At 39.2% G+C, this 27,802-nt stretch overlaps 1 protein-coding gene across 1 annotated transcript; it reads left to right on the forward strand.

Annotated features, from left to right (window-relative positions):
• Nucleotides 1–926: 926 nt before the first annotated feature.
• Nucleotides 927–5,409, forward strand: LOC121979757. The gene is made up of 7 exons (XM_042531750.1): nt 927–955; nt 1,069–1,216; nt 1,289–1,457; nt 3,501–3,682; nt 4,016–4,112; nt 4,443–4,693; nt 5,269–5,409. Exons 1-7 carry the CDS (start codon nt 927–929, stop codon nt 5,407–5,409), a joined length of 1,017 nt encoding a protein of 338 aa, XP_042387684.1.
• Nucleotides 5,410–27,802: the final 22,393 nt, after the last annotated feature.

Genomic DNA, 27,802 nt, shown 5'->3' on the forward strand with positions numbered 1-27,802 from the left:
GCCTGTTCGGCTGTTCTGTTCAGCTACTCTCCTGCTCCTCTGGCTTTGAGTCCTCTCCTCTAGCGAATCGCTCCGCCTCCGCCTCTGCTCTACACGGCTGCTCCACTCTGTTGCGACTTGCGAGCCGACGATTGCAAGTCTACAGACTCTACACGGTGCTGTACTAGGATTTTTTTTGTTAATTAGCTAATTATTCATAGAATAGGAATTTTTTGTTAATTAATTAATTGTAAATTTGGAATTTAATGTTGACTTAATTATTAAATTAATAACAGTTGTTTTACTACAGTCTACCGTGTCCGAGGCGAGGTGCTTAAGCTGCTAAGTGCTAAGCCTACAAATAATTTCAATCCAGGTGCTATTATTTCTTTTATACTCAGATTAAGTTGATTTAAATTATAGCTTTTTAATTGTGATTTTGTGAATTATAATATGTTACCTAAAAAACATATTTTTGGATGTGAAAAAAGAAAAAAAAAGAAAAAGATTAGAACAATTAACTGAATCACAAAGAGGTGCTCTTAATAAATTCTTTGTTAAAAGTACAAGTTCTAATGTAAATATAGAAATTTTAAATAGGGATAATGTAAATGAGTCTAAAGAAATACATGATGTTAGCGAGGAGTCTAATGAAATTCATGATGTTAATGATGAATCTAATGAAATTCATGATGTTAATGAAGATAAAGATAATTTAAGAGAGCATGAAAATGTTACTAATGTAATAGATAATGAGAATAATAATATTGATAAACAATTTATTCCTCCACTTGATATATATGACCCAAGAAATTGGGATAATCTTGATAACAATGCACGTGATATTTTAGTTGAAAAGGGGCCTATAAGAGAAATAAATCTCACATTTCCTTTTGATCACTACTCTAGACATTTTTCAAGTACTTATTATTTTAAAAATTTAAGTAATGGAGAGGAAAGAGATCGAAAGTGGTTGGTATATAGTAAACATGTAGATAAAGTTTATTGTTTTTGTTGCAAGTTATTTAAATCTGAAAACAATAGAAGTTCTTTAGCGAATGATTAGTTTAGAAATTGGAAACATATCAGTGAACGACTTAAAGAACATGAAAATTCTATTGAACATATAACTAATATGAACTCTTGGAAGGAATTAAAAATGAGATTAGATAAAAATGAAACAATTGATAAAGATCTACAACGAGAAATTTCTAAAGAAAGAGAGCGTTGGAGACAAGTTCTTACAAGAATATTAGCAATTGTAAAATGTCTTTCTAAACGTTGTTTGGCTTTTCGGGGATCTAATGAGAAACTATATCAAGAAAGTAATGGAAATTTTTTAGGGTTGATTGAAATGATTGCTGAATTTGACGTTGTGATGCAAGATCATATTAGACGCATTCAAAATAATGAAATTCATTATCATTATCTTGGTCATAAAATTCAGAATGAGTTGATTTCTCTTTTAGCCGATAATGTTAGAAGTATTTGTTGATACAATCTGACCTGGATGATGTTTTGCTGTTGACACTGATTTAAGTTTGTATCAGATATTTAACTCAGATTAATTACTAATCTAGGTTGACTAGGTTGACCTGATTGAGAAAGTCCTAACTGGGATGTTAGGCAGTTGGAAAGTCCTGGTGAGTGAAGCCAGGCAGATTGGAAATCCTGGTGAGTGAAGCCAGGTGAAAACCCTAGTGAGTGAAGCTAGGTGCAAGTCCTGGTGAGTGAAGCCAGGCAAGGGAAAATCCAGATGGATCAAGGGTGATCGGACATCTAGTGTTGAAAAGTCCAAGAAGGAAGCTTGGCATGCGAAGTCAGAGAGGGCTCGGTAGCTCGTTCTCTAGGACCAGATGAAGTCGGAGAGAGCTAGGGAGCTCGTTCCTCCGGACTAGGTCAGAGAGGGCTCGACCCGGACTGAGTCAAGAAGCTGGATCGGTCGGCAGACCGATCCAGTGAAACCTTGGACACCTGGATCGGTCTGCAGACCGATCCAGTGAAACCTTTATACCTGATCGGTCTGCCGACCGATCAGGAATTGATCAGTGGCTACTGAACGTTTACTGATCGGTCTGCAGACCGATCAGAAATCGATCAGTAGCCCACTGTGATTTTACTGATCGGTCTGCGGACCGATCAGAAATCAATCAGTAGCCTACTGAGATTTCATTGATCGGTCTGGAGACCGATCAGGAGGTTTTAAGAACTGGGACGAGCGACATCTGATCGGTCTGGGGACCGATCAGATTAGTGCTTGATCGGTCCGCAGACCGATCAGAAGCTGCGCACCTTCGGAAAAAGCGACGCCTGATCGGTCTGGGGACCGATCAGATTAGTTCCTGATCGGTCCGCAGACCGATCAGAGATGATCCAGAAAGCATGGATCGGTCTGCAGACCGATCCACAGTATTGTTTGTTTTGCATGTACTTTTTCTGATTGCCGTATTTGTCTTCACCATCTGTTTTTAACCATCTGCTGTGAGTCTTTCTAGCTTGCAGGTTGCAGGTCACATTCTCATGTTTGGATTCAAATTAAGCTTCATTAATAGAAGGAGACAAGTACTCTTTTCACTGTAATTGGCTGCAACAGATACGTTTGGGGCATCAACGTTCACTGGCGAAATCCGATTACGATTGGGCTGCTCAGTTTGACTTCTACCCATTGGTTGGTATCCAGAGACGCCAGTGATTTTCATTGGCATGTGTTCAGAGAATCAGAAGAGGAGGAGAGGTGATTGGCTACGCCTTGCTGGCAGCAGCGATTCTGCAGACGGCGGTGATACGAGCAGAGAGACATAAGTAGGAAGAAGAGGAGTTCAGAAAGTTAATTCTGAATTCTCTGTCTTTAGTGATCAAGTCTTCGAGAGAGCAAGTTGGTGAAGCTGTGAGCTCCTTGCTGAGAAGGTTGATTGTGCGCTCTCTGCTCTGTTCTCTTCTCCGCGTGGCTGTAAGCTCATCTTAATATCTTTCTCAGCCACTGTAAGTCTTGTGCTTAAATCTATAATCATCTGAGACTTTGTTGAGAGGTTGCTCCACCGAGAAGGAGACATCTTTAGCCGGATCTTGTCCGGGGTGTGATCTACCGAAAGATCAAGGAGTCGTCCTCCTTACGGACACGCCGAGGAGTAGGGGCAAGTTATCCCCGAACCTCGTATATCCTTGTGTTTACTGTGTGTTTGTTTTCTTTCTTTTTAGTTTTTCTACTTCCGCTGTGCTGTGCTAACAAAGTTCTTGAAGAAATTTCTGTTTAGTGTTTTTCAAAGAGGCTATTCACCCCCCTCTAGCCATCTAAGATCCCAACAGTATTATCATTAAGAAAATTAAGGAGGCAAAATATTTTTCAATAATTCTTGATTATACTCCGGATATTAGTCATCAAGAACAAATGACTTTCATAGTACGATGTGTTAATATGTCATCTAGCAATGTGAAAATAGAAGAGTATTTTTTAGAGTTTCTAAAAGTTAATGATACGTCTGGTCTTGGACTTTTTAATGAATTAAAAAATGTTTTGAAATCACTTGATCTTAGTATTGAAAATATTAGAGGTCAAGGTTACGATAATGGTTCTAATATGAAAGGAAAACACCAAGGAGTTCAAAAGAGATTGCTTGAAATAAACCCAAGAGCGTTATACATGTCATGTGCTTGTCATAGTCTTAATTTGACTCTTAGTGATATGGCACATTCTTGTGTTAAAGTCGTTTCTTTTTTTGGAGAAGTTCAACGCATATATACATTGTTTTCAAGTTCTCCTAAAAGATGGAAAGTTTTACTTGATAATGTGAAAGGATTAACTGTCAAATCTTTTTCAAACACGTGTTGGGAAAGTCGTATTAAAAGTGTTCAAGCTATTAGGTTTCAAGTTCTTGAAGTGCGTAGTGCTTTATTAGAGTTATATGACATTTGTGATGATGCAAAGTCTAAGAGTGAAGCTGAAAGTATAGTTAACTCAATTGAAAGTTTTGAATTTTTACTTGGTATGGTTATTTGGTATGATATTTTATTTGCTATAAACATGATAAGTAAGAAGTTACAATCAAAATCTATGTGCATTGATTCTGCTATGAAACAATTAGATGGTATAATATCATATTTTGAAAAATATAGGAATGATGGTTTTGCAACAAGTTTGACTATTGTTAAAAGTCTTGCATCTGATATGAATATAGAGCCAGTATTTTCAACGAAACGTCGTATTTTTAGAAAAAAACAATTTGATGAGAAAGAAGATGATGAAATTTCACTATCACCTGAAGAATCTTTTAGAATTGATTATTTTGTGATTATTGTAGACATGACAATTTCTTCTTTGAAAAGTAGATTTGATGAAATGAAAACATTTGAAAATATATTTGGTTTTTTGTTTGATTCGAAAACATTAAAATCATTAGATAATGATGAGTTGAGAAAATGTTGTGTTAATCTGACATCCACTTTTACGCATGATAATTCATTAGATGTTGAGTTAGATGATTTGTTTACAGAATTAAAAATACTACAACTAACTTTACCAAATGAGATAATGTCGGCAGTTGATATTCTTAATTTTGTAAAAAATATAGATTGTTATCCAAATGTTGCAATTGCTTATAGAATATTGTTAACTATGCCTGTTACCGTAGGATCAGCTGAAAGAAGTTTCTCAAAATTAAAATTACTAAAAACATACATGAGATCAACGATGTCGCAAGAGAGATTGAATGGATTAGCAATTTTATCTATTGAAAAGAGATTTTAGAAAATCTTGAAATTAATAAAATTATAGATGATTTTGCTTCTAGGAAAGTTAGAAAAAATTAGGGCCTATTTTATCATTTTGCCTAGGGCCTCCTGAATGTTAGGACCGGGGCTGAACAGGATTTAATTACATTAACAAAAAAATTCACCACCTATTTTTTTTCATTTTTGCACTTCCCAACCTCCCTCACCTCTAAGCGGGGTAGACATATACATGATCCGCCCTTACCATCTAGATTTATTGGTAAGAAAATGTTAAACATTTAAAAAAGACCCATCTAAAATCTAATACTAAAATATTATTTTCTTTTAAAATAATGAAATATTATAAAAAATATTAAAATACCTCTTAATAAACTTTCAAATGTTAGAACTCGATTAAATTTTTACAAATATCATCAACCTTTTCTTATAATGACAATACAAAACATGTGACCAATAGAATAAACTAATCATTATCATTACGTTTAACTTCGAGATTTAACGCATTCTACTGGACAATAAGGTGATAATGTTCATTCTAGACGGTTACGGTATCTAAATTAGGTTATCCTCTTCGAAGTCAAGGTGATGGATACTGATGACATAGTGCTCCCATTGATCGTTGGACTTCTTGTCAGTGAAACCTGTAACTATAGCAATGTCAGTGCCGAGCTAGGGAGGGGTTCCCTGGCGATGACCCTCTGATGTTCAAGTCAACCACCGGCGATGTAAAAGGAACGAGGAAGCAAAATGGTAGGGTAACTGTAGCTACAGTAGAGATTATGCATATCTCCGTCGAAGCTTTGACCCCTTTATATAGGACTCCGAGGAAGCGCGTGCACATTTCTCGAAGTAGACACGCTTCTCAAAGGTTTTCCTGAAAAGATATGTCAGGAAAACGTTCCTGACACCATACCTCAATGACTCGGACATACCCCTGACATGACAGTGGAAGCTTCCGTCGTACGATATATCCTCTGTCTGTCCATGCTGCCAACCATGCCGTCTGTCGATGGCGCGAGTCCCCACGAGGATATCGGATGATCCTCCTTTTGTCTGTTAATGGGCCGAGCGGGATGGCCACTCGGCTAGCCCTTGGTCGTTAGGCGGGTCCGACCCTTTGGCAGCTCGATTAACGCTCCACTGTCCCGAGCTATGCCTGAGAGTGAACGCCGATTCTGAGGCTCAATGCGAGTCCGAGCGGGCTGGCCACTTGGCGTGTATCTTGTTCTGAGCGTCGGAAGCTCGGTATGCGATCGAGCTTTGGTAATCACCGGGTTGATATCAGCTCAACTGTCCTTCGAGCCGGTCGGGCGAGTGGGTCGTCCGATCAACCAGCGGCACGGGGCGTTGACCGTCTGGACTTTGATCTCTACCGTGTCATTTACCTCTCTACTGAGCGGACGACCCCTCCTCATCACCGGATCATCAGGGAAGGGACGCATTTTATCCTAGTATAGTGATTCTTTACATGGAAGAGATCAGATACTCAAGGAGATATTTTATATCCGTTGAAAATTAATAAAATTTAATGTATTCTATTGTCAAGGAAAAAAGTGAAATCATCACTTTGACGACCCCTCCATGTTGACCCCTCATTATATGGAAGGAAGATAAATCAACTCCCCCTATGGTGGCCCCTCATTATATGGAAGGAAGATAAATTATGGAGGATTTCATCCAAGAATAACAACATATGTAATTAGGAGGAGTTGAGAGGGAATTTCATACCCGTTAAAAATTGATCTATTGATAGTAATATTTATGTATTTTAGTATAGTAAAAGGTGATCATGTTTATTCAAGTATTTCTTATAGTCTGTTTTTATAATTGTATTTCTTATAGTTTATTTTTTAAAATTATATGAAAGATAATAAATTATTAAATTAATTTATAATGGACTGACACTAATAAATGGATAAATTTTTTCCTAATTTACCTAAGAGCTTATATCCGTGATCCATATTATATTATAATAAATTTATCTCTCTGATCAAATCAACTTCAACTAGACACCCACAGCATCCGTGCATTCTAGATTCTTATAAATTCTAGATATGATCCATTAACAGTTCTCCAAACCATTAAATATTCGACAAATGAGCAGCATTTTCAGCCGAGCTTTACTTGAACAGAAAAATTACAAATTATTAAGGAGCAGATCTATTGACCATTGTGTTTAAATTATGGGCCATATTAAGATAACAACAAAAATAAATAAATAAATAGATCCGTTATCATAATGGTTCCTTTAATACCAACTCTACAAATATGAAAGAAACTTCAAATCATATGCCACCGTCTACACTACATCCATTGATATAACAACAAAAAGGACCAAATCTTTGATAGCATTCAATTAATTAAACAACAAGTGGTAGGAAACAAGAGGACCGCTACAAAAAATTAAAATTAAAAAAATCTTAATACGATAAAAAATTATTGACTTATATAATTCTAGAAAAAATAATTATTAATATTGAGGTTGTAAAAAATATGCAGATCGCAACTCTAGATGAAAAAGGATATGAGTGGTGTATTAGGTTGTCAATTAGCGTGGACTTTCAGATAAATATTCAATGAATAAATTCATCAACTATTGTATTACTGTTAGATTGTTCCCTAAGAAATACGCTGCAAGATCTGATTTTAATGTTTCGATAAGAACTGCTACATTTCCATTAGAACTTGAGTGTAGTATTAAATATATAAGAATTCTCACATCATAGGTTAAATAAGAACAAATATTATAAGAATACTAATTATCTAAGATTTAAAACATAGAACAAAGGAACCCTTAATAATAAAGTAATAGAGGTAATAAATACGATAATTAGTAGTAGATATGATGCTACATCTCCCCAACTTTAGAATTTATAAAATCCCGACTATGGAATTCTTAACATCCTCATTCAGAATTAGCTTTCTACGACTCTAGAATTCTCAACCTCCCTGGCCTTGGAATTCTCAACATCCTCGGCTCTGGAATTCTTAACATCCTCATTCGGGATTAACCTTCTATGGCTTAGGAATTCTCAACATCCCCGGCTCTAGAATTCTTAAAATCGTCATTCAGGATTAGCCTTCTATGGCTCTAGAATTCTCAACCTCCTCGGGGCTTTGAAATTCTCAACCTCCCTAGCTCTGGAATTCTCAACATCCTCGGCTCTGGAATTCTTAATATTCTCATTTAGGATTAGCTTTCTGCAGCTTTGAAATTCTTAACATCCCTGGTTCGAAATGTTTAACATCCTCATTTGGGATTAGTCTTTTGGGACTCTAGAATTCTCAACCTCCCTTACCCTGAAATTCTCAACATCTCGACTTTGGAATTCTTAACATTCCGATTCTAGTGATTGATCATGCTAATAGAGTCAGAGAAGCAGTTAAAACAATCAAATGATTAGCCAATGATTGATTGAGTTGGTTAAGTTAAAGGATTAGCCCGGTCAGGTGAGTCAAAAGTGTTGGACAATCTTTCTGTTTGAGACCGTTGGAGATATCTGCGGGAGATAACTAGAAATAGTCTAAATTTTAAATTTGTTGGAAAAATAAATTTAAATTTATTTTTCGAGATAGTTTGAGTTAGCAATTTCAAGCTACAAAGTGGGGAAGGATGAGTTGCCTTATATAGGAGACGAAAATGAATGGAGTTTCTGCTCAGTATCTCTATATGTTTGTGCATCTATATTTCTATTCAAGGTCACAACGTCCTTATATAGAAGCTCATGTTCCGTTGTAAAAGCAAATTACATTAAATGATCAAATAAAAATCATTTACTACTGATCTTACTCTAAGATCCTCCCGATTGACTCGCTGGTGCGTTAGCAAGAGAGTAGACTTTTATTGTTGTGACTATCCTTGGAGATGTATAAATAGAATAAGTATATCCTCTCCTTTTTTCTATTACTATCCTTTTATACATTTCCTCTCATACCTTTTACCTTTCTTTCATTTAATGATATTGCTTTTATCAGGAGAGATCTTTGTTTTGTCTTCTTCTGAGCTTTTAATGAAGCTATTAACGAAACCATGATGAATGAGAAAGATTATTATTTTTCTTCCTCCGACTTTTCTTCTTCTCCCGCATTTTGGTCAAATGATGAGCTTTTAATGTAGGCGGTGCTAAGCATTTAATGTAGGCGGTGTCAATCTATTTTCCTTGGCTAGGTAAGGTTTTGGATTTTTTATATGCCCGAGCAGCATCTCGAATAATTTGACCGGTGCCGCAGCTACCCTGACCGGTTCGTCATATTCCCAAGAAGGGACCCAACACTTTACTAGTACTTTATATGATCGAACAGTTGTTCAACTACCCAGAGCGCTAAAACAGAGTAAGAGACCAATCGTATACACTTGTCCGACCAACTTACTGTACTTGGTCAGGAGATCTTCCTTCATGTTGACCTCGACTGTGGCTGCCACCTCTTCCTTTATAGTACCCTCTTTACGCCACGTGGCACCCATTACGAACCGTCGCATCATAAGCCTTCTCCTTTAGTCCAGTTGAAGGAGGCATGAGTCCAACTGACTAGAGATTTGACTTAGTCAAAGTCCTGATTATCACTGCCATGTGGAGAGAGAGAGAGGAAATCTTTTCCTTTTATTGCCGAATAACCCGAGATATCTATGCATTTATGAGGTATAGTGTTCATTAATGAAGAGTGCTATGATTGATGACGTGCTGTGATGACATGCTGAGTTATGATCACATCAAGTGATGTGATCAACTGATGTTTGAAATCACAAATGTGGATGATGGTACAACAGATGTTTCTATATGTTTTCACTTTATCCAACGACCTCAAATAAATCCCACCTACTTGTGACACTTTTCATTCGACGGCTAGTGCCGAAGGATCAAAGGTATACTAGGGTTAGGGTGTTCGTCCCCTTCCTCACCTTTTTGCCATTTGTGTTGTTCGTCTTCTTCGTAAGCCCCAGTGTTTCTACCCTCTCATCTTCTATATTCCCTCATCTTCTTGTAAGTTCTCTTTTCTGACTCCCTAACTCCCAGATTTAGTCTCCCTTTAGCCCTAGACACCCTTGTGTGTTTTTGAAAATTTGATGACTTTTGCTCCCTGGTATGAAACCATTCACTCATCTACCGATGAAAGACTTAGAGGAGGACTTAGAATAGATTATGGTATTTCTATTAATTATGTAATCCAAATACCAAGCGGAGACCAAATACCATCAAGGTCTCCTGCCAGTTTCACCACCCTTTTTATGGTCAAGTAAAAAGTGGCCTTCGCTTTCTTGTCCCTGAATTCTTCAGAGATATTTGTTCACACTTTAGTATTTCACTACACTAATTGGCACCGAATTCCATTAGGATTCTATGTGGAGTCGCGGTGATTTTCCGTTTGTATGACATTCCTCTAACCCCTATCTTTTTCCATTACTTCTTTCATCCGAAAAGAGTTGAGTTAGGAACCTTCCATTTCATGTCCTGAGTGGTGTGTAAGTTTCTGGAAGGCAACCCCTCGTCCCATAAAGGTTGTAAGAGTAAGTTTTCTATCCAAAGATGATGACTCTCTTTATTTTCCCGACCAGATGGCGAGGAGAACTGCCTGAACCATCGCCGCTTGATAAGTACAAAAAGAACCCTGAGTATCAACGAGCCTTAGAGATACTCGTCGACATGTGTTTCAATTGTACCTCCATCATTTAGAATGAAGGTCTCCTCTATTGGGCTCATTTAAGTCCTAATGCAGCCGATATGGAGAAATCGTTGGGTATGTTTGTCCTCTACTTCTTCTTCTATGAGAACTAACTCAAATTTTGCATTTACTAGCTTGTAGAGGACACCATGTTGAGCGCCTCGATGAGCAAACTTCTAAAGGTGAACCGAGCGGACTTTTGGACTTTGATCACTCTCGAAGTTTCTTTGATGCCACTGGTGCAACTTCAGCTGAGGCTGATCTGCCTCCACCCTGAGCACCCTTTGGTACTAGTGTCAGAGTAAGTTCTTCTAGTTGAGCGGCGATAGCCACCAAATTTGACTCCCAGATGGCACCTAGTTTTGCTGAGCAGGCTGATGATGTTGTTGATTTAACCTCTCGTTCGTCCGAGGATTCGACTGCCACTCAGATCAGAGAAGCATCTGAAGCTCCGATCTAGGAAAACACCAAGGTGTCGACTTCTCCTTTGTTGATAAGGAGATGTAAGTGCCCGAGCTATCCTGCCAAGCGGAGACTATGCTCGAGAAACCTACTGTTCGCTCGAGAATAGGCATTTCAATAAGAGAGCCTTCTGGAGGTCCATCAATCAACTCTCCAATTGCAAGTCCGGTGCAATCCTCCTCCAAGACACCGCCCGTCATTCAAACGGGCCTCATCGAAGGAAAATTTACTACTGAGCTAGAGGCTTCTATAGGATTTACCTTCCCCCAGTCCAAGCTGATCGAAAGAGATGGCCCGCCAGACCAACATACTCCAGCTAATAAAATCTGGTGATTATGCTAAGTCTTTGCACAACTTAGATGTAATGGAAGTTAGTCGTCGTGCCAACGTTTCCATACTCAAGGTATGTACTTTATGCTTGTTACCTTTGCCTTACAACAATCTAATTTATATAGGAATTTCTTGTGTAGCTATGGACAGAGCATATGCACGTTCATAACCGAATCCCCACCCTAGTGGAGTAGATCGGGTAACTACTGCAATAGTTGGGCAATCTGGAGGCGTGCATATTAGAGACTACTTGTGCGGTAGAAGAGGCTAAAGCAAAAGTTGCTCGGGCTAAGGAGGAAAGCCTCCTTCAAGCAAACTTGGTGGCTAGTTTGCGCCAAGAATTAGAACTCTCCGGGGTACAAGTATCCTCTATTCGAAATGAGCTGAACGAAGACATACAGAGAGGGAAATATAGTCCCAAGTCAACTCCCTAGAAGTTGTTTGGAATGAACTTACCTCCTAACTCGCAGCACAGGAGATCTGACTTACTGCTCTAGATCAACAAGTCGCGGATCTACAAGGCCAACTCACACAAGCCGAGGAAGAGGTTGCCACCCTTCATGAGTAGACAATTGTCGCTATCCAGAGGGAGATGTGTTCGTCCCTTGATGGCCGGTAGAGAGGGTGAATAGCCCTAAAAAAAAATGAATACCCTTTCTCGATCTTTATAAGTAAGAAACACTTGCATAAAAAGAATTAAAAAGGTAAAAGAAAGAGGTATAGAAAGAGTTACTTGCTTTGCAATCAACGAATTGCTGACCTAAGGAAATTAAAGCTCACTAAAGTCTCCTTCGGGCGAAGAAACCTCTTACAATAGTCAAAGCTCATAACTACAAAGCTAAACTCAATTGGAATTGATTACACGTGTTGATTTTAGCTTTTGGAGTCGGGGTTGTATTTATAGCCCTGATCGGGGTGCCTTGAAGGGTTTCAGGCACCTAGACGTGGATAGAATTTGATCCTCTTCGCAATGGATCACGCTACATCAAGTTTGGATACATTTTTTGGCCTGGGCGCTCGGACTTGGTCCAGGCGCCCGGACATAAGTCAACTTCATGTTGATTTTTTTGGTCCAGGTCTTCCACTCTAGTTTCGCTGGCTTGGGTCCAGGTCTTTCGCTCGAGCTCCATTTACTTGGGTGATTTCGGCCATCCCAGTCAGCCTTTCGTTGGTGCTTTCCGTCGAGCAGCGTTGCGCGGAGGAGTATTCTCAGTGGATGACTTTGCCGATTGGGCTCCCTCGAACTGCTCGTCTGAGTGTATTCCCGAACCACCATTCGACCTTGTTGTCGGTCAGGACAAGTGAGGCTGCTCCACTTGCGTGGGAAGTACAGGCAGAAGGAGATTTGCTATCTCTTGGGGCATCGTTGCTTGTGGTTGTTGTATTAGACTTACTTGCTACTGTTGTACCTGATTACTTGATGTTGTACTAAGGTATTTTTCACAGCACCTGCTACAATTTTGGCTAGCCGCGCTTGCGTCAGAGTAACATGTCTTATGTCCTTCATCAGTATCTCAGTTTAGGTATAGTTTCCCATAAACGGTGCTAATTTGATCATGTTATGAGATCCTCTCGGTCGACTTGCCGGTGCATTAGCAAGGAAGCGGACTTTTACTGTTGTGACTATCTTTGGAGATGCGTAAATAGAAGAAGTATATCCCCTTCTTTTTTCTATCACTATCCTTTTATACATTTCCTCTCATACCTTTTACCTTTCTTTCATTTAATGATATTACTTTTATCACAAGGGATCTTTATTTTGTCTTCTTAGCTTTTAATGAAGCTATTAATCAAACCATGATGAATAAGAAAGACTATTATTTTTCTTAATTCCTCCGACTTTTCCTCTTCTTTCGCATTTAAGGTCAAATGATGAGCTTTTAATGCAAGCGGTGTTAAGCATTTAATATAGGTGGTGTCTGTCTATTTTCCTTGTCTAGGTAAGGTTTTGGATTTTTTATATGCCCGAGCAGCATCTCGAATAATTTTACCGGTGTCGCGGCTACCCCTATCGGTACCTCGTATTCCCGAGAAGGGACCCAACGCTTTGCCAATACTTTATATGACCAAACGGTGGCTCAGCTACCCAGCACACTAAAACAGAGTAAGAGACCAATTGGATACACTTGTCTGACTTGCTTACTGTATTCAGTCGGGAGATATTTCTTCGTGTTAACCTCGATTGTGGCTGACCACCTCTTCCCTTATACTGCCCTCTTTACACCACATGGCACCCAATGCGAACCGCCGTATCAACTACCTTTAACCTCCTGTCTCGAAACACTAGCCGCTGACCATCAATGATTGATCATTTCACTCAAGCGGTTGCAAATTTGCCATTAGCACCGACAATTTCAAATCCGATCATTAATATGTCAATTAAACACTTAAGTAGTTAGTAAAAAGGTTTCATATGGTAAAACATTTGAACAAATTTTGTCTCGATTCATTTGACATTCGATGTACACAAGTCGTGTTCGCATTCGAGTTCATTGCAAGCTAGACTCAAAATTTGTACTCTTGCGGCCCATAAGTGAGAGGAAGTATCTCCCTATATATGTTTATTACAACTTTAATAATTATGATTCATTATAAACTAAATAATCACAAAACTCTCAATATAAAATTAAAGACATTCATTCGTAATAGAGACTTTTTCCGATCACCTATCTATTCACATTTCCAGAAAAAAAACTTGTCTTGATTGGTCAAACTAATCCAGTCAAATAGGAGGAGCCAAGCGGGTGAATCCATCATGCTAGGGGAGCCAACCAAATTAAACAGGTCACTTAACTCAGAGGACTTAGCAAGTTGAACGATCTAGTTAAACCAAGGGAATCAATATAATAGTCAGGTTAAGGTTAAGCAAGGCAGACAAGGTAAATCATTCTTACTGAACAAGTGTACCAGCAAGACCAATAAAATAAAATATTCCATTTTATTGTTGTGCGCTAATGATACTTTCTTTATTCTATTTCTTATCTGTCTGGCTCTACAAACCAAAAACATTATTATACTTTAATTTATGCCTGGAACGCAATAGATCACACTTCTGAACGAACGAATTGAATTTAATGAAAAAATTTTCATTAAGTCTGATTTTAAAAAATTATACAAGCAATAAAAAAAATGAATAACCTTCGCAAAATCAAATCTCACGCAATAAAAAAATTGATTTAGAACATATAAAATATTGATAAAAGAAAAAGCAGGAATAAATTCTCATACAAATAAATCACCAGGAATAAAAAAATATATCAATTTCAAGAAAATAATTACATGAAACAAGCTTCAATTCCTCGACCTAGACCACCTTTCTTTGTTCTTTTGGATTCAAACCCCTCTCATATGCTCTATTTATACGTAAGGAATCCAATAATCGTCCTTCCTCCTCCTTAAATTATAGTTTGCTCACTTATTACAAAAATAAAAATTGACAAAAGGGAAAAAAATCTTAGTCATATATTATTCATATAAAGTTGACTCAAGAAAAAAAAATATTATTCTTAGTCATATTTTAATATAAAATCGACTAAAGAAAAAATAGTATATTATTCTTAGTCATATATTAAATGCATAAGACAACGGGCATGTATTTTATAATGTGTACAACTTCTTCTTGGATCTAGGAGAGTTTTGAATATTATCTCATTAAATTATTTTACTTTACTTTTTAAACATGTTATCACCTAATCATTAACATTATTAATTCATCTAAACGCAACAGACCTTAATCTATTATCATCCGACTAGTTAACAACCAAAATTTTCATCAATCTCACTATCAATCCTAGTGACATTGCCTAGATTTACTGGTAAAAAAAATACGTGGTTCCGCCCTTAATGTCTAGATTTATTGGTAAAAATATACTAATATTAAATATTATTTTCTCTTAAAATAATGATATATTATATATAAAAAAATAACAGTACCTCGTAATAAACTTTCAAATGTTAGAACCCGATTAGATTTTTACAAATATCATCCTTGTTTTTTTTATAATGACAATACATTTTCTTAACTCAAACAAAGTCAACTTTGGTTATGTCAAACTAATCAAAACACGTGAAGATTAGAATAAACTAATCATTATCATTAGATTTAGCTTCAAAATTTAACGCATTGAGTCAAGGTGATAATGCTCATAAGCGATTCAGTATTATCGGCCTCATAATTAAATATAGATAGATAAATTATGAGAGATATTTTATCTTAATATAATGAAAAGGTCAACCACCCAACAAAACATTTTGTACCATGAGAAATTAACAAAATTTACTACATTCTATTGGTAGCAAAAAAAAAAATAAATAAAACCGTCACCTCGACGGCCCCTCTAGGATGATCCCTCACTATCTAAAAGGGAGATAAATCATGGAGGCTTCGGCCAATAATAACAACGTATGCACCATCAACACCAATTGAGGAAGAGTAAAAAGTCTTTCTATAAATTTTGGGTCCGGAGATTTAGCATGAATTGAGGCCCCTCGAGTAAAGAAAGTGTTTATTGATACTGACAATTTTGTCAATATTATTTTTAAAAAAGCTTTCAACCAGATGCTATTGGAGGGGCAGGAACTTCATCCTATATATATCCCCTGTATAGTTTCATAGGGCATGAAGTACAATCTATCGACCAAATTAACTTCTTCCTTTCCTTAAGGGAGGAGTCACTAATGTGAACTTGACAAATATCTTTATTACGTAAACACCGCCTCTGCCTATAATGCCATATTAGGAAGGTAGACATTGAGTATCTTCCAAACGGTAGTCTCCATTTTTTTATTAGAAAATCAAATTCCCGATGGGAAGTCGGGTCAGGGAGGTAAAAGGTGACCAATTTGTTGGAGGATCGGTGGCCGGCTTGAAGGGGGGTTGGATAGACGGCACCCTCAAATCGTTAGCTTCCTACACTATTGTTAGCTTGCGCAGCGGAATACAAATAAAAACAAACAAGATAAACTAAATACAAGACAAAGAAATGAAATGCAAACCGCTAACACGTTCTATGTAACGTGGTTCGGAGATGATGCTCCTACTCTACGGCTGTCTGTAAGGTGGACGATCCCTCAATCCGTCGGTGGATTAGTCCCCGGAAACTCCGGCTAGCACAATCCTCCTTGTCGGTGGAGAAACCTCGCCACAACTCGATCAAGAACACTTGGATTGCTAGAGCACTAGATGACTACTAATTAGACTTTAACCAAGTCTAATTTCGTCAGGTTGACCGGCCATCCCAAGCTCCCTCTTATAGAGCTTGGGGAAATCAGCCTTGCTGATTTGCCCGTTACCAGTCGACTGGTCCTTGCACCAGTCGACTGGTGCCAACCCAACGTCTCTCTCAACGGCTATCTATCAGTCGACTGGTCCCTGGACCAGTCGACTGGTCCCAGCCGTTTTGGGCACAGAAAGCTTCTGTGCTCACCACCAGGAACCAGTCGACTGGTACAACCCTAAACTTAGGGTTTCCCATCCCGAGTACATTTCTCTCGCACTCGGACCCTCACGACTCACTTGACTCTTCTTTGCAGCCTTGACCTCTAGCCTTCAAGCCTACTTCCTTTGGCTCTCGTCCCTCGGATGCATCCAAGCCCGCGGCTCGTCCCCAATGCCATCCTTCGCGTATGCCTCGAAGTCGCTTCCCTCGGCCCTTGTCCTTGCTGCCTTGTCCACGGTCCCTCGGATGCTCCATCCTTCACCGGACCCGAAGCCGTCAACCTGAGTCACATGTGTCACCTGCAGTCCTGCACAACTCAAGTACACATATCAAATAACGAGGGTAAACCTAACTTAAACCCTTTGCCCAAACACCAAAACACATGGTCCCGCAGACCATTGGGATTGCTCCAACAATCTCCCCCTTTTTGGTGTTTGGCAATACGTTTAAGTTAGGGAAAACATATAGCAAATAAACATGCTAAAAACAATGGACTTACGATGCCAAGGCTACACACTTGGACTTACTCCGCCGAATGGACTTACATTGCCAAGGCTACACACTTGGCAACCGCCGAATGGACTTACGTTGCCAAGGCTACATACTTGGCAACCGCCGAATCAATGCACCAAGCATTGGAACCTATCACAAGGCTCCCCCTACACCTAAGCTCCCCATTGAGCTATGATTTTTCCACAGGGCTTTTTAAGAACCTATCCCAAGGCTCCCCCTACACCTATGCTCCCCAATGAGCTAGGCTTTTTACAACGGGCTTTTTAAGAACCTATCCCAAGGCTCCCCCTACGCAAAGGCACTAAAGGTTTTCCCAACTAAACTTTAATTCTCCCCCTTTGCCTAACATCCAAAAAGTTCTCCAACAATATCCCAATTGTTGAAAACTTATCATCCAAACTGACCCTAAACTCATGTATTAATCCCCCTTGGATCCCATACATCTAAGCGAGTTGACATGGTCACAAACCAATGCTGAAAACAATTTCACACTGGTATCAGTCGACTGCCCTAAGTGCCAGTCGACTGCCCCCTTCAACACAACCTTACAGAATCATTATGTGGTCGAAAAGCACTGTTACCAGTCGACTGGTATCTGTACCAGTTGACTGGTACCCTATTTCTGAAAAAATCAGCCTTTTCAGGCCAACTTCAGAAATGTACCAGAAATTCCCTAGACCTCCAAAAATCCCCAAATTTTGTGAAGAGGTCTATTGTACCCTTGTTTACTTGGGAAAAATACATTACAAAATGTATCTATCACCAATCCCAAGATTGACACAAAATCCAAAACTAACTAAATTGTTCAATTGAACCTTGACCTAAAGTCCTAGTTTTGGCTTCCTCTTGATGTATGTGCCCATACCAACCCACAATGCATCCCTAGCATTGGTTTATATGACATCTATACATCCAAAACCAATTATCATGCAATATGACCCTTAATGTCATATTTCCTTGCATGAAACATAATCCATGTGTGCCAAATCCCTAGGTTTGAGACTCAAGTCCGTCTCTAAACCATTTGGCACACTCCATGGCTCCTCTAGACCCCCAAGTAGAACCCACCTGAGATCCATTGGCCATGGGTCCCAAATTGACTCTTAGAGCTCCCCCTAGAGCTCTTTGCCTTAGTCACCTCCCTAGGTGACTCATCCACAATGGCTAGACCACATCGGTCCACCCCTGGTGACACTTGGCCTACAAACGTAACTTTATTAACCTTGGACACCTTGTCCTTGGTTAATTTCTTCTTACCATTCAATGGCTTTTCCTTGCCATAGTCATATGCAACCCTAGCATAAGACTTTCCCTTAGCCTTGGAGGACTCTCCCTTGCCATGATCATTTGCCACCCTAGCATATGATCTCTTATTAGCCTTGGAGGGACTAGATCGGTATCCCAAGCCCGATCTATCATTGTTGGGTCTTTAACTCCCCAACACCATACTTAATCCCTTAGATCCAATAGTGAATCTCTTAAGGAATTTCTCTAAACCATTAAGCTTTGCCTTCAAAGCTTGATTCTCCTTTTCTAGGTTCCTAAACCTAGAGTCAACATGTCCACCTTGGACATTCCTAGACCTACCCTTTCTAGGCATGTGTCTCCCCTTCTTGGGATTAATGCCTTGGGTCTCCTTAGGTCTACCATTTCTAGGTTTTTCATGCATAGATTTCCTAGGGTTTTGATTTATATTAACCCTATTCCTATCATGATATCTAAATCCAAAGTTTTTCATGGGTAAATAATAACAATTATTCCTAGCATGCATGGAGGAGTTTAAATTTGAATTAACCTTCAAGTTAGGGTATACCTCCCTTACCCTTGAAGCTCCCCCTTGACACTTGCTTCTCTTCTTCTTCTCCCATTTCTTTAGATGCGCTAGCTTCTTAATTTCTCCCTTCTTGGGGCATTTAGTGTGGTAGTGGCCCTTCTCTCCACACGTGAAGCATATGATGCGCAATCTCCTCCTTTGGGCTTCTTCACTCCTACAACCATTGTTAGTGTTTAAATTAACTTGAATGGGTTTAGGAGATACCTTCTTCTTACCTAATGGACACCTACTCTTGTAGTGTCCCTTCTCATTGCAACCGAAGAAAATGATGTGGTCCTTTGACTTTGCTTCGGTGGAGGTGCTCACTAGGTTGACCTCCAAGACCTCTTCTTCATCCGTCTTGGATTCTTCTTCAACCCTTGAGGATGTTGATGATGCTTCATCTTCCTTCTCCTCCTCGGATGTTGAGCGTGACTCAACTTCCGTTTGCTCCACCTCCTCTTCTTGAGCTACTAAGCTCAACTCCTTGGGCTCCACATCCGATTGGTCCTTCTTCTCCTCTTGGACCACTTCATCACTTTCTTCGGATTTTTCTTCTTCTTCTTGTGTAGGCAAAAATTCCTCCCATGGAAATTTCTTCACTTTGCTCCATAAATCATGGGCGTTCTTATACTCACCTACACCATTTATCACATTAGGAGGCAATAAATCAATTAAAATTGCTATTACCTTTGAGTTTGCCTCCGATCATGAGGTTTGCTCTTCCGTCCAATGTCGTGTTCGGAGCTTCTTTCCTTTCTTGTCTCTTGGGACTTCAAATGGTTCTTCTACCACCATCATTGTGTCCCAATCCGTGTCGAGGAAGCTCTTCATCTTCACCATCCAAAAGGTGATGTCCCCAAGGCTTCCTCCTTCAAATTTTGGAGGGACAATACACCCGGCCATCTTATGCTTCCTTGGTGGTTAGTCCAACGGAGAGCGTCCTCGCTCTGATACCACTTGTTGGAGGATCGGTGGCCGGCTTGAAGGGGGGTTGGATAGACGGCACCCCCAAATCGTTAGCTTCCTACACTATTGTTAGCTTGCGCAGCGGAATACAAATAAAAACAAACAAGATAAACTAAATACAAGACAAAGAAATGAAATGCAAACCGCTAACACGTTCTATGTAACGTGGTTCGGAGATGATGCTCCTACTCCACGGCTGTCTGTAAGGTGGACGATCTCTCAATCCGTCGGTGGATTAGTCCCCGGAAACTCCGGCTAGCACAATCCTCCTTGTCGGTGGAGAAACCTCGCCACAACTCGATCAAGAACACTTGGATTGCTAGAGCACTAGATGACTACTAATTAGGCTTTAACCAAGTCTAATTTCGTCAGGTTGACCGGCCATCCCAAGCTCCCTCTTATAGAGCTTGGGGAAATCAGCCTTGCTGATTTGCCCGTTACCAGTCAACTGGTCCTTGCACCAGTCGACTGGTGCCAACCCAACGTCTCTCTCAACGGCTATCTATCAGTCGACTGGTCCCAGCCGTTTTGGGCACAGAAAGCTTCTGTGCTCACCACCAGTCGACTGGTTCTAGTACCAGTCGACTGGTACAACCCTAAACTTAGGGTTTCCCATCCCGAGTACATTTCTCTCGCACTCGGACCCTCACGACTCACTTGACTCTTCTTTGCAGCCTTGACCTCTAGCCTTCAAGCCTACTTCCTTTGGCTCTCGTCCCTCGGATGCATCCAAGCCCGCGGCTCGTCCCCAATGCCATCCTTCGCGTATGCCTCGAAGTCGCTTCCCTCGGCCCTTGTCCTTGCTGCCTTGTCCACAGTCCCTCGGATGCTCCATCCTTCACCGGACCCAAAGCCGTCAACCTGAGTCACATGTGTCACCTGCAGTCCTGCACAACTCAAGTACACATATCAAATAACGAGGGTAAACCTAACTTAAACCCTTTGCCCAAACACCAAAACACATGGTCCCGCAGACCATTGGGATTGCTCCAACACAATTGACGGCGAGAAAATGTTACGTGAATATAATCCGAACTGACTCATGCAAGGCCTGTCGAACTCAAGATACTATTATCCAAGCCGTCCAAGAGGTGTTGATAGCTCGACCGAAGGAGAATCATAAAAGTGTGCAAGTTCATCCTTACCAACCAGACGGGTTCACTTGAGTAGCTACCAACCTCCCTTTAGGGCTCAAACAAGAATTAATTACATGTTTCTAATGCAATTATGATGTCTTTACCTGGTCATTAAAGGATATTATAGGCATTTCCCCAACTATAATGGTTCACTAGCTAAACACGCTGCCAGAAGTATAGCCAGTTCAATAAAAGAAGCGAAATTTCTCACCATAGTAAGACCAAGTAATTCAGTCCGAGATCGACAAGTTAATGGAAGTCGGACATATACGGGAGGTTCAATTCTCTACTTGGCTAGCTAATGTGGTGCTAGTATCCAAACTAGGAGATAAATAGAGAGTTTGTATCAATTATTGTGACCTCAATAAAGCCTATCTAAAAGATTGCTACCCTCTTCCCCGCATTGATTAGCTGGTAGATGTTGGATCGTAAAATTTGCTAGAGGGGGGGGGGGGTGAATAGCAATCCTCGAAAATCGTAAACTAAATCAAGTACATAGAGGAAGAGAAAAATTGAAACAATGCTAATAAACAAATTTTACTTGGTTTGGAGCCTTCGTCGACTCTTACTCCAAGGCCCGCACGTGAGAGTGCTTTCGTTGGGCAATCACTAATAATTCATAAATAGTATTACACAATTTAGTACAAAAACTAAAGAAAAATAGAACTAAGTCGCAGGTTGTCGGAGGAGCTTCACAGTGTCACAATAGCGTCTTTGGAGCAGCGCACAAGTGAGCAATCGTAGAAGAAGTTGTGTTTGGCTATTGGAGGAAGACACTTATATAAGCAGTTCCGTGTGCCGGAATCCCTTTCGGGTGCTTGGACCGTGACGTTGGCCAACCAATTAGTGCGCTCCACGTTGGCGACGAGATAAGCCTTGGCATTCCGAGCGTCCGGACCAGTTCTAAGCACCCGGACTAGCTCCGGGCGCCTGGATCCCTTCCGGGCGCCCGGGCCCCCCTTTTCCAGCAACTCTTTTTCCTACAAGAAAAAGGTTAGTCCGAGCCAATAAAAATTATACTACCCTGCAAAATAAAGTTAGCACAATATAACAAATAGAGTAGTAATTAGATTTTGTCTCATCGCGACCAGAATCTAGTCAATATCTCAACTTAGATTTTTAAAATGGATCTAAGTTGGATCGACGCCTACTGTTCTCTTAAACGGGGAACGCATCCTCACCAAGTCACTTCCCTCCAGTGACTTACCTTAACTAACCATTCTGACAGACATCCGGTTAGTCCGTCGACCTGTCTGGACTTCGTGCTAGCTATCCGGTCAGCCCGTTGACCTAGCTGGACTTCGTGCCAAATATCCGATCTGCCCATCGACCTATCTGGACTTTTGCACCAGTTATCCGGTCAGCCCGTCGACCTAGCTGGATTTCATACCAACTATCCGGTCAACCCGTCGACCTAGCTGGATTTCTTGTCAGATATTCGGTCAGTCCGTCGACCTATCTGGATTTCTCCTGCATACTTAGTTTGTTGGTTGCTACTCGGAAAACCTAGAGGTTCCACTGTACAAAAATTTTGTACAAAGGTCTGAACCTTTTCCTAGCTACCATGTGTTCTTTTAAATTAAATTTTGGATCGCCTGCGGAACTTAACACGTTTGATCCAAAACTTAATCTATTTGTTTTTTTAGGTTTTGACTTGGGTCTCCTACGGAACTTAACACGTTCGACCCAAATCACCTTAAGTTATTAATTCCATTAAATATTAATTTCCATAATTGGTTCCCAGTACTGACGTGGCGAGGCACACGACCTTCTTGGATATGGGAGCAACCACCACATACTAGACAAAACCTTTTATGGAAAGCTAATATTTAATTTCCTAAAATAACTTTAGGTTAACCGAAAAGAACAATCAAATCACAAGGAAAAATAAAACAAAAGAACACAACATCGAAAAACATATTCGAAATACTAGAATCGTAAGCCTCTTGTATTTGGTATTATTTCCATAAATAACTAGTATGATGCAGAAAGGAAAAATTACTAGTTATACCTTCTAGAAAGACCTCTTGATCTTCTACCGTATTCCTCTTCTAACCTCGGACGTTGTGTGGGCAACGATCTTCCAAGATGAGAAACCATCAACCACCTTCTTCTCCTCCTAGCTAGGTTCGGCCAACACAAAGAAAGCTTCACCAAGGATGAAAGAAAAACACCAACCAAGCTCCAAGGGATGCAAGCTTTCTCTCCTTCTTCTTCTTTTTCTCCAAGTAGTATCCGGCCACCACAAAAGCTCCAAAGGAAGAGAGAGAGGTTCGGCCACCACAAAGAGGAAGATGAAAAGAGAGGATGGCCGGCCACACCAAGGAATAAGAGAGGGAGAGAAATAATAGAAGTTGTATCCCATGAAGGCACCCCTACCCCTTCTTTTATATTCCTTGGCTTTAGCAAATAAGGAAATTTATTTATAATAAAATTTCCTTAACTTTCTTTGACAATAATTAATTAAGAAAAATTTAATAAAATTTCTTAATCAACTAATCATGGCCGGCCACCTCAAATAGAAAAATTAGGAGAGTTTCAATCAACAATTAAAACTTCCTTATTTGTCTTTGGAAATTTTAAAAAATAAAATTTCCCTTTATAATCCCTTCATGGTTGATAAAAAGAAATTTCTATAATTTTAATTTTTCAACATGTGAATAATTTTTAAAGAGAAAATAAAATATCTCACCAATCTACAAATAAGGAAAGAGATCTAATCTCTTTCTTTAATCTTTTGTAGATCTTTTACAAAAGAAATATTTTAATTTTAATTCTCTTTAATAAATTATATCTTCCACATAATAAAAATTAAAATTAAAATCCTTTTTAATTTAATATGGCCGGCCCCTCTAGCTTGGGTTCAAGCTAGGGCCGGCCACACCAATTTATGCTTAGGCCGGCCCTAGCTTGGTTCCCAAGCTAGCTTGGCCGGCCCCTATTAGGTGGGTATAGAAAGTGGGTATAGGTGGGTATAGTACTCTATAAATAAGAGACTACGATAGGGACCGAGAGGAGGAATTGGTTTTGGTCTCCTGATACAATTAAGCATCCCGTGTTTGCCCCGAACACACAACTTAATTTTATCAATAATAATTTATTCCACTAGAGAACTATTATTGAACTACCGCACCAATCCCAAATTACATTTTTGGGCTCCTTCTTATTATGAGTGTGTTAGTCTCCCTGTGTTTAAGATATCGAATGTCCACTAATTAAGTGAGTTACTGACAACTTATTTAATTAATATCTTAATCCAAGAGTAGTACCACTCAACCTTATCATCATGTCGGACTAAGTCCACCTGCAGGGTTTAACATGACAATCCTTATGAGCTCCTCTTGAGGACATTATCAACCTAGTATCTCTAGGACACAGTTTCCTTCTATAATCAACAACACACACTATAAGTGATACCATTTCCCAACTTATCGGGCTTATTGATTCATCGAACTAAATCTCACCCATTGATAAATTAAAGAAATAAATATCAAATATATGTGCTTGTTATTATATTAGGATTAAGAGCACACACTTTCATAATAACCGAGGTCTTTGTTTCTTTATAAAGTTAGTATAAAAGAAACGACCTCAAATGATCCTACTCATTACACTCTAAGTGTACTAGTGTAATTATACAGTCAAGATAAACTGATATCTAATTACAATACAACCTTCTAATGATTTGTTCCTTTCCATTTTGGTCGTGAGCTACTATTTATAATTTATAAGGTACTGATAACATTATCTTCTGCATGTGGCACCACATACTATGTTATCTACAGTATAAATTAATTGAACAACTACAACTAAATGTAGACAATTTGACCAAATGTGATTCTTTATTCATAATGAATGTTTACAAAGCTTAGGCTTTCAGTATACACTCCAACATAGTTAACTTGTTAGATCACAATAAACCTAATTTAACTTACTTTGTAATTCATCAAAACCAGAGTTAGACCGTTAGTGCAATCTGCACCAACAATCTCCTCCTTTTTGATACAATGACAACCTGTGTTAAGTTAGGAAAAAAAACATGCAAAAAATGACATGGTTTTTAAGTTAGTATTGTTTTAATGTTATGCTTTGATATTTTGATAACTTAATCCACCTAACTCTCCCCCTTTGACATTCATCAAAAATAGAAATAGATAATTCATTGAAGAACTTGCTAAGTAAAAAAAAAACTTTAAATGGTCAGGTTTACTGGGGGAGTTAACTTATAAAATAAGTTAAGTAACTTGAAAGAAATTTTTAAAGATATCTTATAAAGTTATAAAAGTAAAACCTTTAAACATAAGTTTTGAAATTATTTTAAAGATATTTTTGTAGAAATTTTAATTTTTATTTTCAGAAATAACTTTTAATAAAAAAATTTCAAAATAAAAGCAAGAAATATTTTGAAAATAATTTGATAAACTTTTTCAAAATTGAAACTTTAAAAAAGATATAAGGAATGTTTTCAAAAATGAATGAAATGGTAAAACTAAGGTTTTCAAAAACTGACTTTTAATGCAATACTAAAAAAACTTAAACAGTTGTTAAATTGATTTTTTAAAAATCATCTTTTAAAATATTTTGAAGTTTGTAAGGTTAAAACTTTACAACTTTTAAAATGCTAATAAAAAAAATGAAGCAGTTTTCAAAAATATTTTAAATATTTAAAGATATTAATCCTCCCCCTGAATCTAACATTAATTCAAAATAAACAACTAAAAAGTGTCCTTAATTGTCTAACCATTTGTTACTTACTAACTATCAGAATACAACAATTTTCACTTGGTTAGTCAGGTTAAGTTAATTTATCCAGTTAGTGTATGACTAAGCTAAAAACCTTAACCTGATTACTGTTAGTTTGATTTTTAACGCCCAGACTTGTATTTGTAACGACCGCCTTTCTAAAACCCTAACTTAGGGCACGGACATTACACTTTTCATACCTTCTAAGGACATTGTTATTTGCACATCGCTCGATTCAGAAATCTAGTCTGAACTTGTTTCGACTGTTAAACCATGGTTTGGAGCGAAGCAGAGCTGAGAGGTACTCTATAGTTGCAAAGGGGTCTGGACCGTGTGACCCTAACCAGTCCTGTGGCCCTACCCATGAAGGGGCATGCTATGGCAGTGTGGTGATGACCGACTGTGTGCCTTACCAGACCCAAGTTTGGGCACAGCCGTGTGCGCCACACGTCCGTGTGCGCCACACGACCGTGTAAGGCCTTCCCTGACGGAGCAGGGCATGACCGTGTGGCTTCCACATGGCCGTGTCACCTGGCAGTGAGGAAGAGGGGCACGACCATGTGTCTCACACGGCCGTGTCACCTTGGCTGTGACGAAGGGGTGTACGACCGTGTGAAACCACACGACCATGTCATCTTACCCGAGAATAATAGGTGCACGGTCGTGTTCTTCACACGACCGTGTCACCTTGACCGAGACAAAAAGTGATGCACGGTCGTGTGAAGCCACACGACCGTGTCACTACGGACGATAGGAAGAGGTGCACGACCGTGTGAAACTACACGACCGTAGCACCCTGGCCGAGAGGGAGCTGGTGATGGTGTGTGAATTCACACGACCATGTTACCCTGGCCGAGAGGGGGCAGGTGATGGCCGTGTGAATCCACACGACCGTGTCACGGGCCGTGCAGGGGTCACACACAGCACTACAAAGGGGGTTGGTTCTCCCCTTTGTACTCCCTCTTGGCTTACCGTTCTCTTCTATTTCTTTAGGAAGAGTCTTTGACATGCTAATTACTAACAAACTATCAATTTCATCATGCACAACTCTTAATAGTATTTTTATACTAAGCGGGATAAGACAATTGGTCCATCAGTACCAAAATCTAACATATTCCATGCATTAGCAAGTTCCAAGATCACTTCCCACTATTCCGTCACACATACCAGCAAACATTGCTCCTGCTGCCCCTCCTTACTCGAGCTTTCCTTTACCTTTATCTGCAGTATAAGGAAAAGTAATCTATAAGCCAATGCTTAGTAAGTACCATCTACTCACAAAACAATGCATTCAAAGAGTACATGTTTTTCAAACTGCTTGTGAAACCAAAACATGCACTTAACAATCATTTATGCTAAAATACATAAGTCAGAAATATGTATAAGACATGCATTTTAAAATTAGTTTATCATGCAAAATATCCACTTAAACTCATGCAATGAAAACATAAAACTTGTTATGCCATATAGATCAAACCCTGCACTCTCTAACTCTAGTTCTCACCTTAATAATGTTTTCACTTTAACAAATCAATGAGCTTTGAAAACTTTATCTTACATACTAGTGAAAATAATAGTCACTTGCTTTGGGCCCCGACATTGTACCACTTTGCGCGCATCCTTAATAAGCTCCGAGGTAGCTAATCCCGAACTTATTAAGGTACTACTAGGCGATCTAGGGGCCTAGGGGCGATCTAGGAGCCCACCCATGGACTTTATGTCCAGTACATGCCATATTAAAGTAAAATACTTTCTTTTTTAATACTTCTTTCTTGTACTTGCACTAACTTATCATTTCAACAAATACCTTGTGTGCACTTAATCCCTCACACTTATAGGGAAGCACCTTGGGGTACTTGATTATGCTTCTTAGTCCCAAAACTTAATAGGAAGCAAATAAAATACTCTAAACGTGCTCTTAATCCCTAAACTTTAGAGGGCATCTTACAATCATAACATCTATCTCTTTTAACATACATAAAATATATCATGGCATGATTCTTCTTTTAACTTGCATAGATACATACTAC

The sequence above is a fragment of the Zingiber officinale genome, chromosome 5A (genome assembly GCF_018446385.1).
Source record: "Zingiber officinale cultivar Zhangliang chromosome 5A, Zo_v1.1, whole genome shotgun sequence".
Taxonomy (NCBI): Eukaryota; Viridiplantae; Streptophyta; class Magnoliopsida; order Zingiberales; family Zingiberaceae; genus Zingiber; species Zingiber officinale.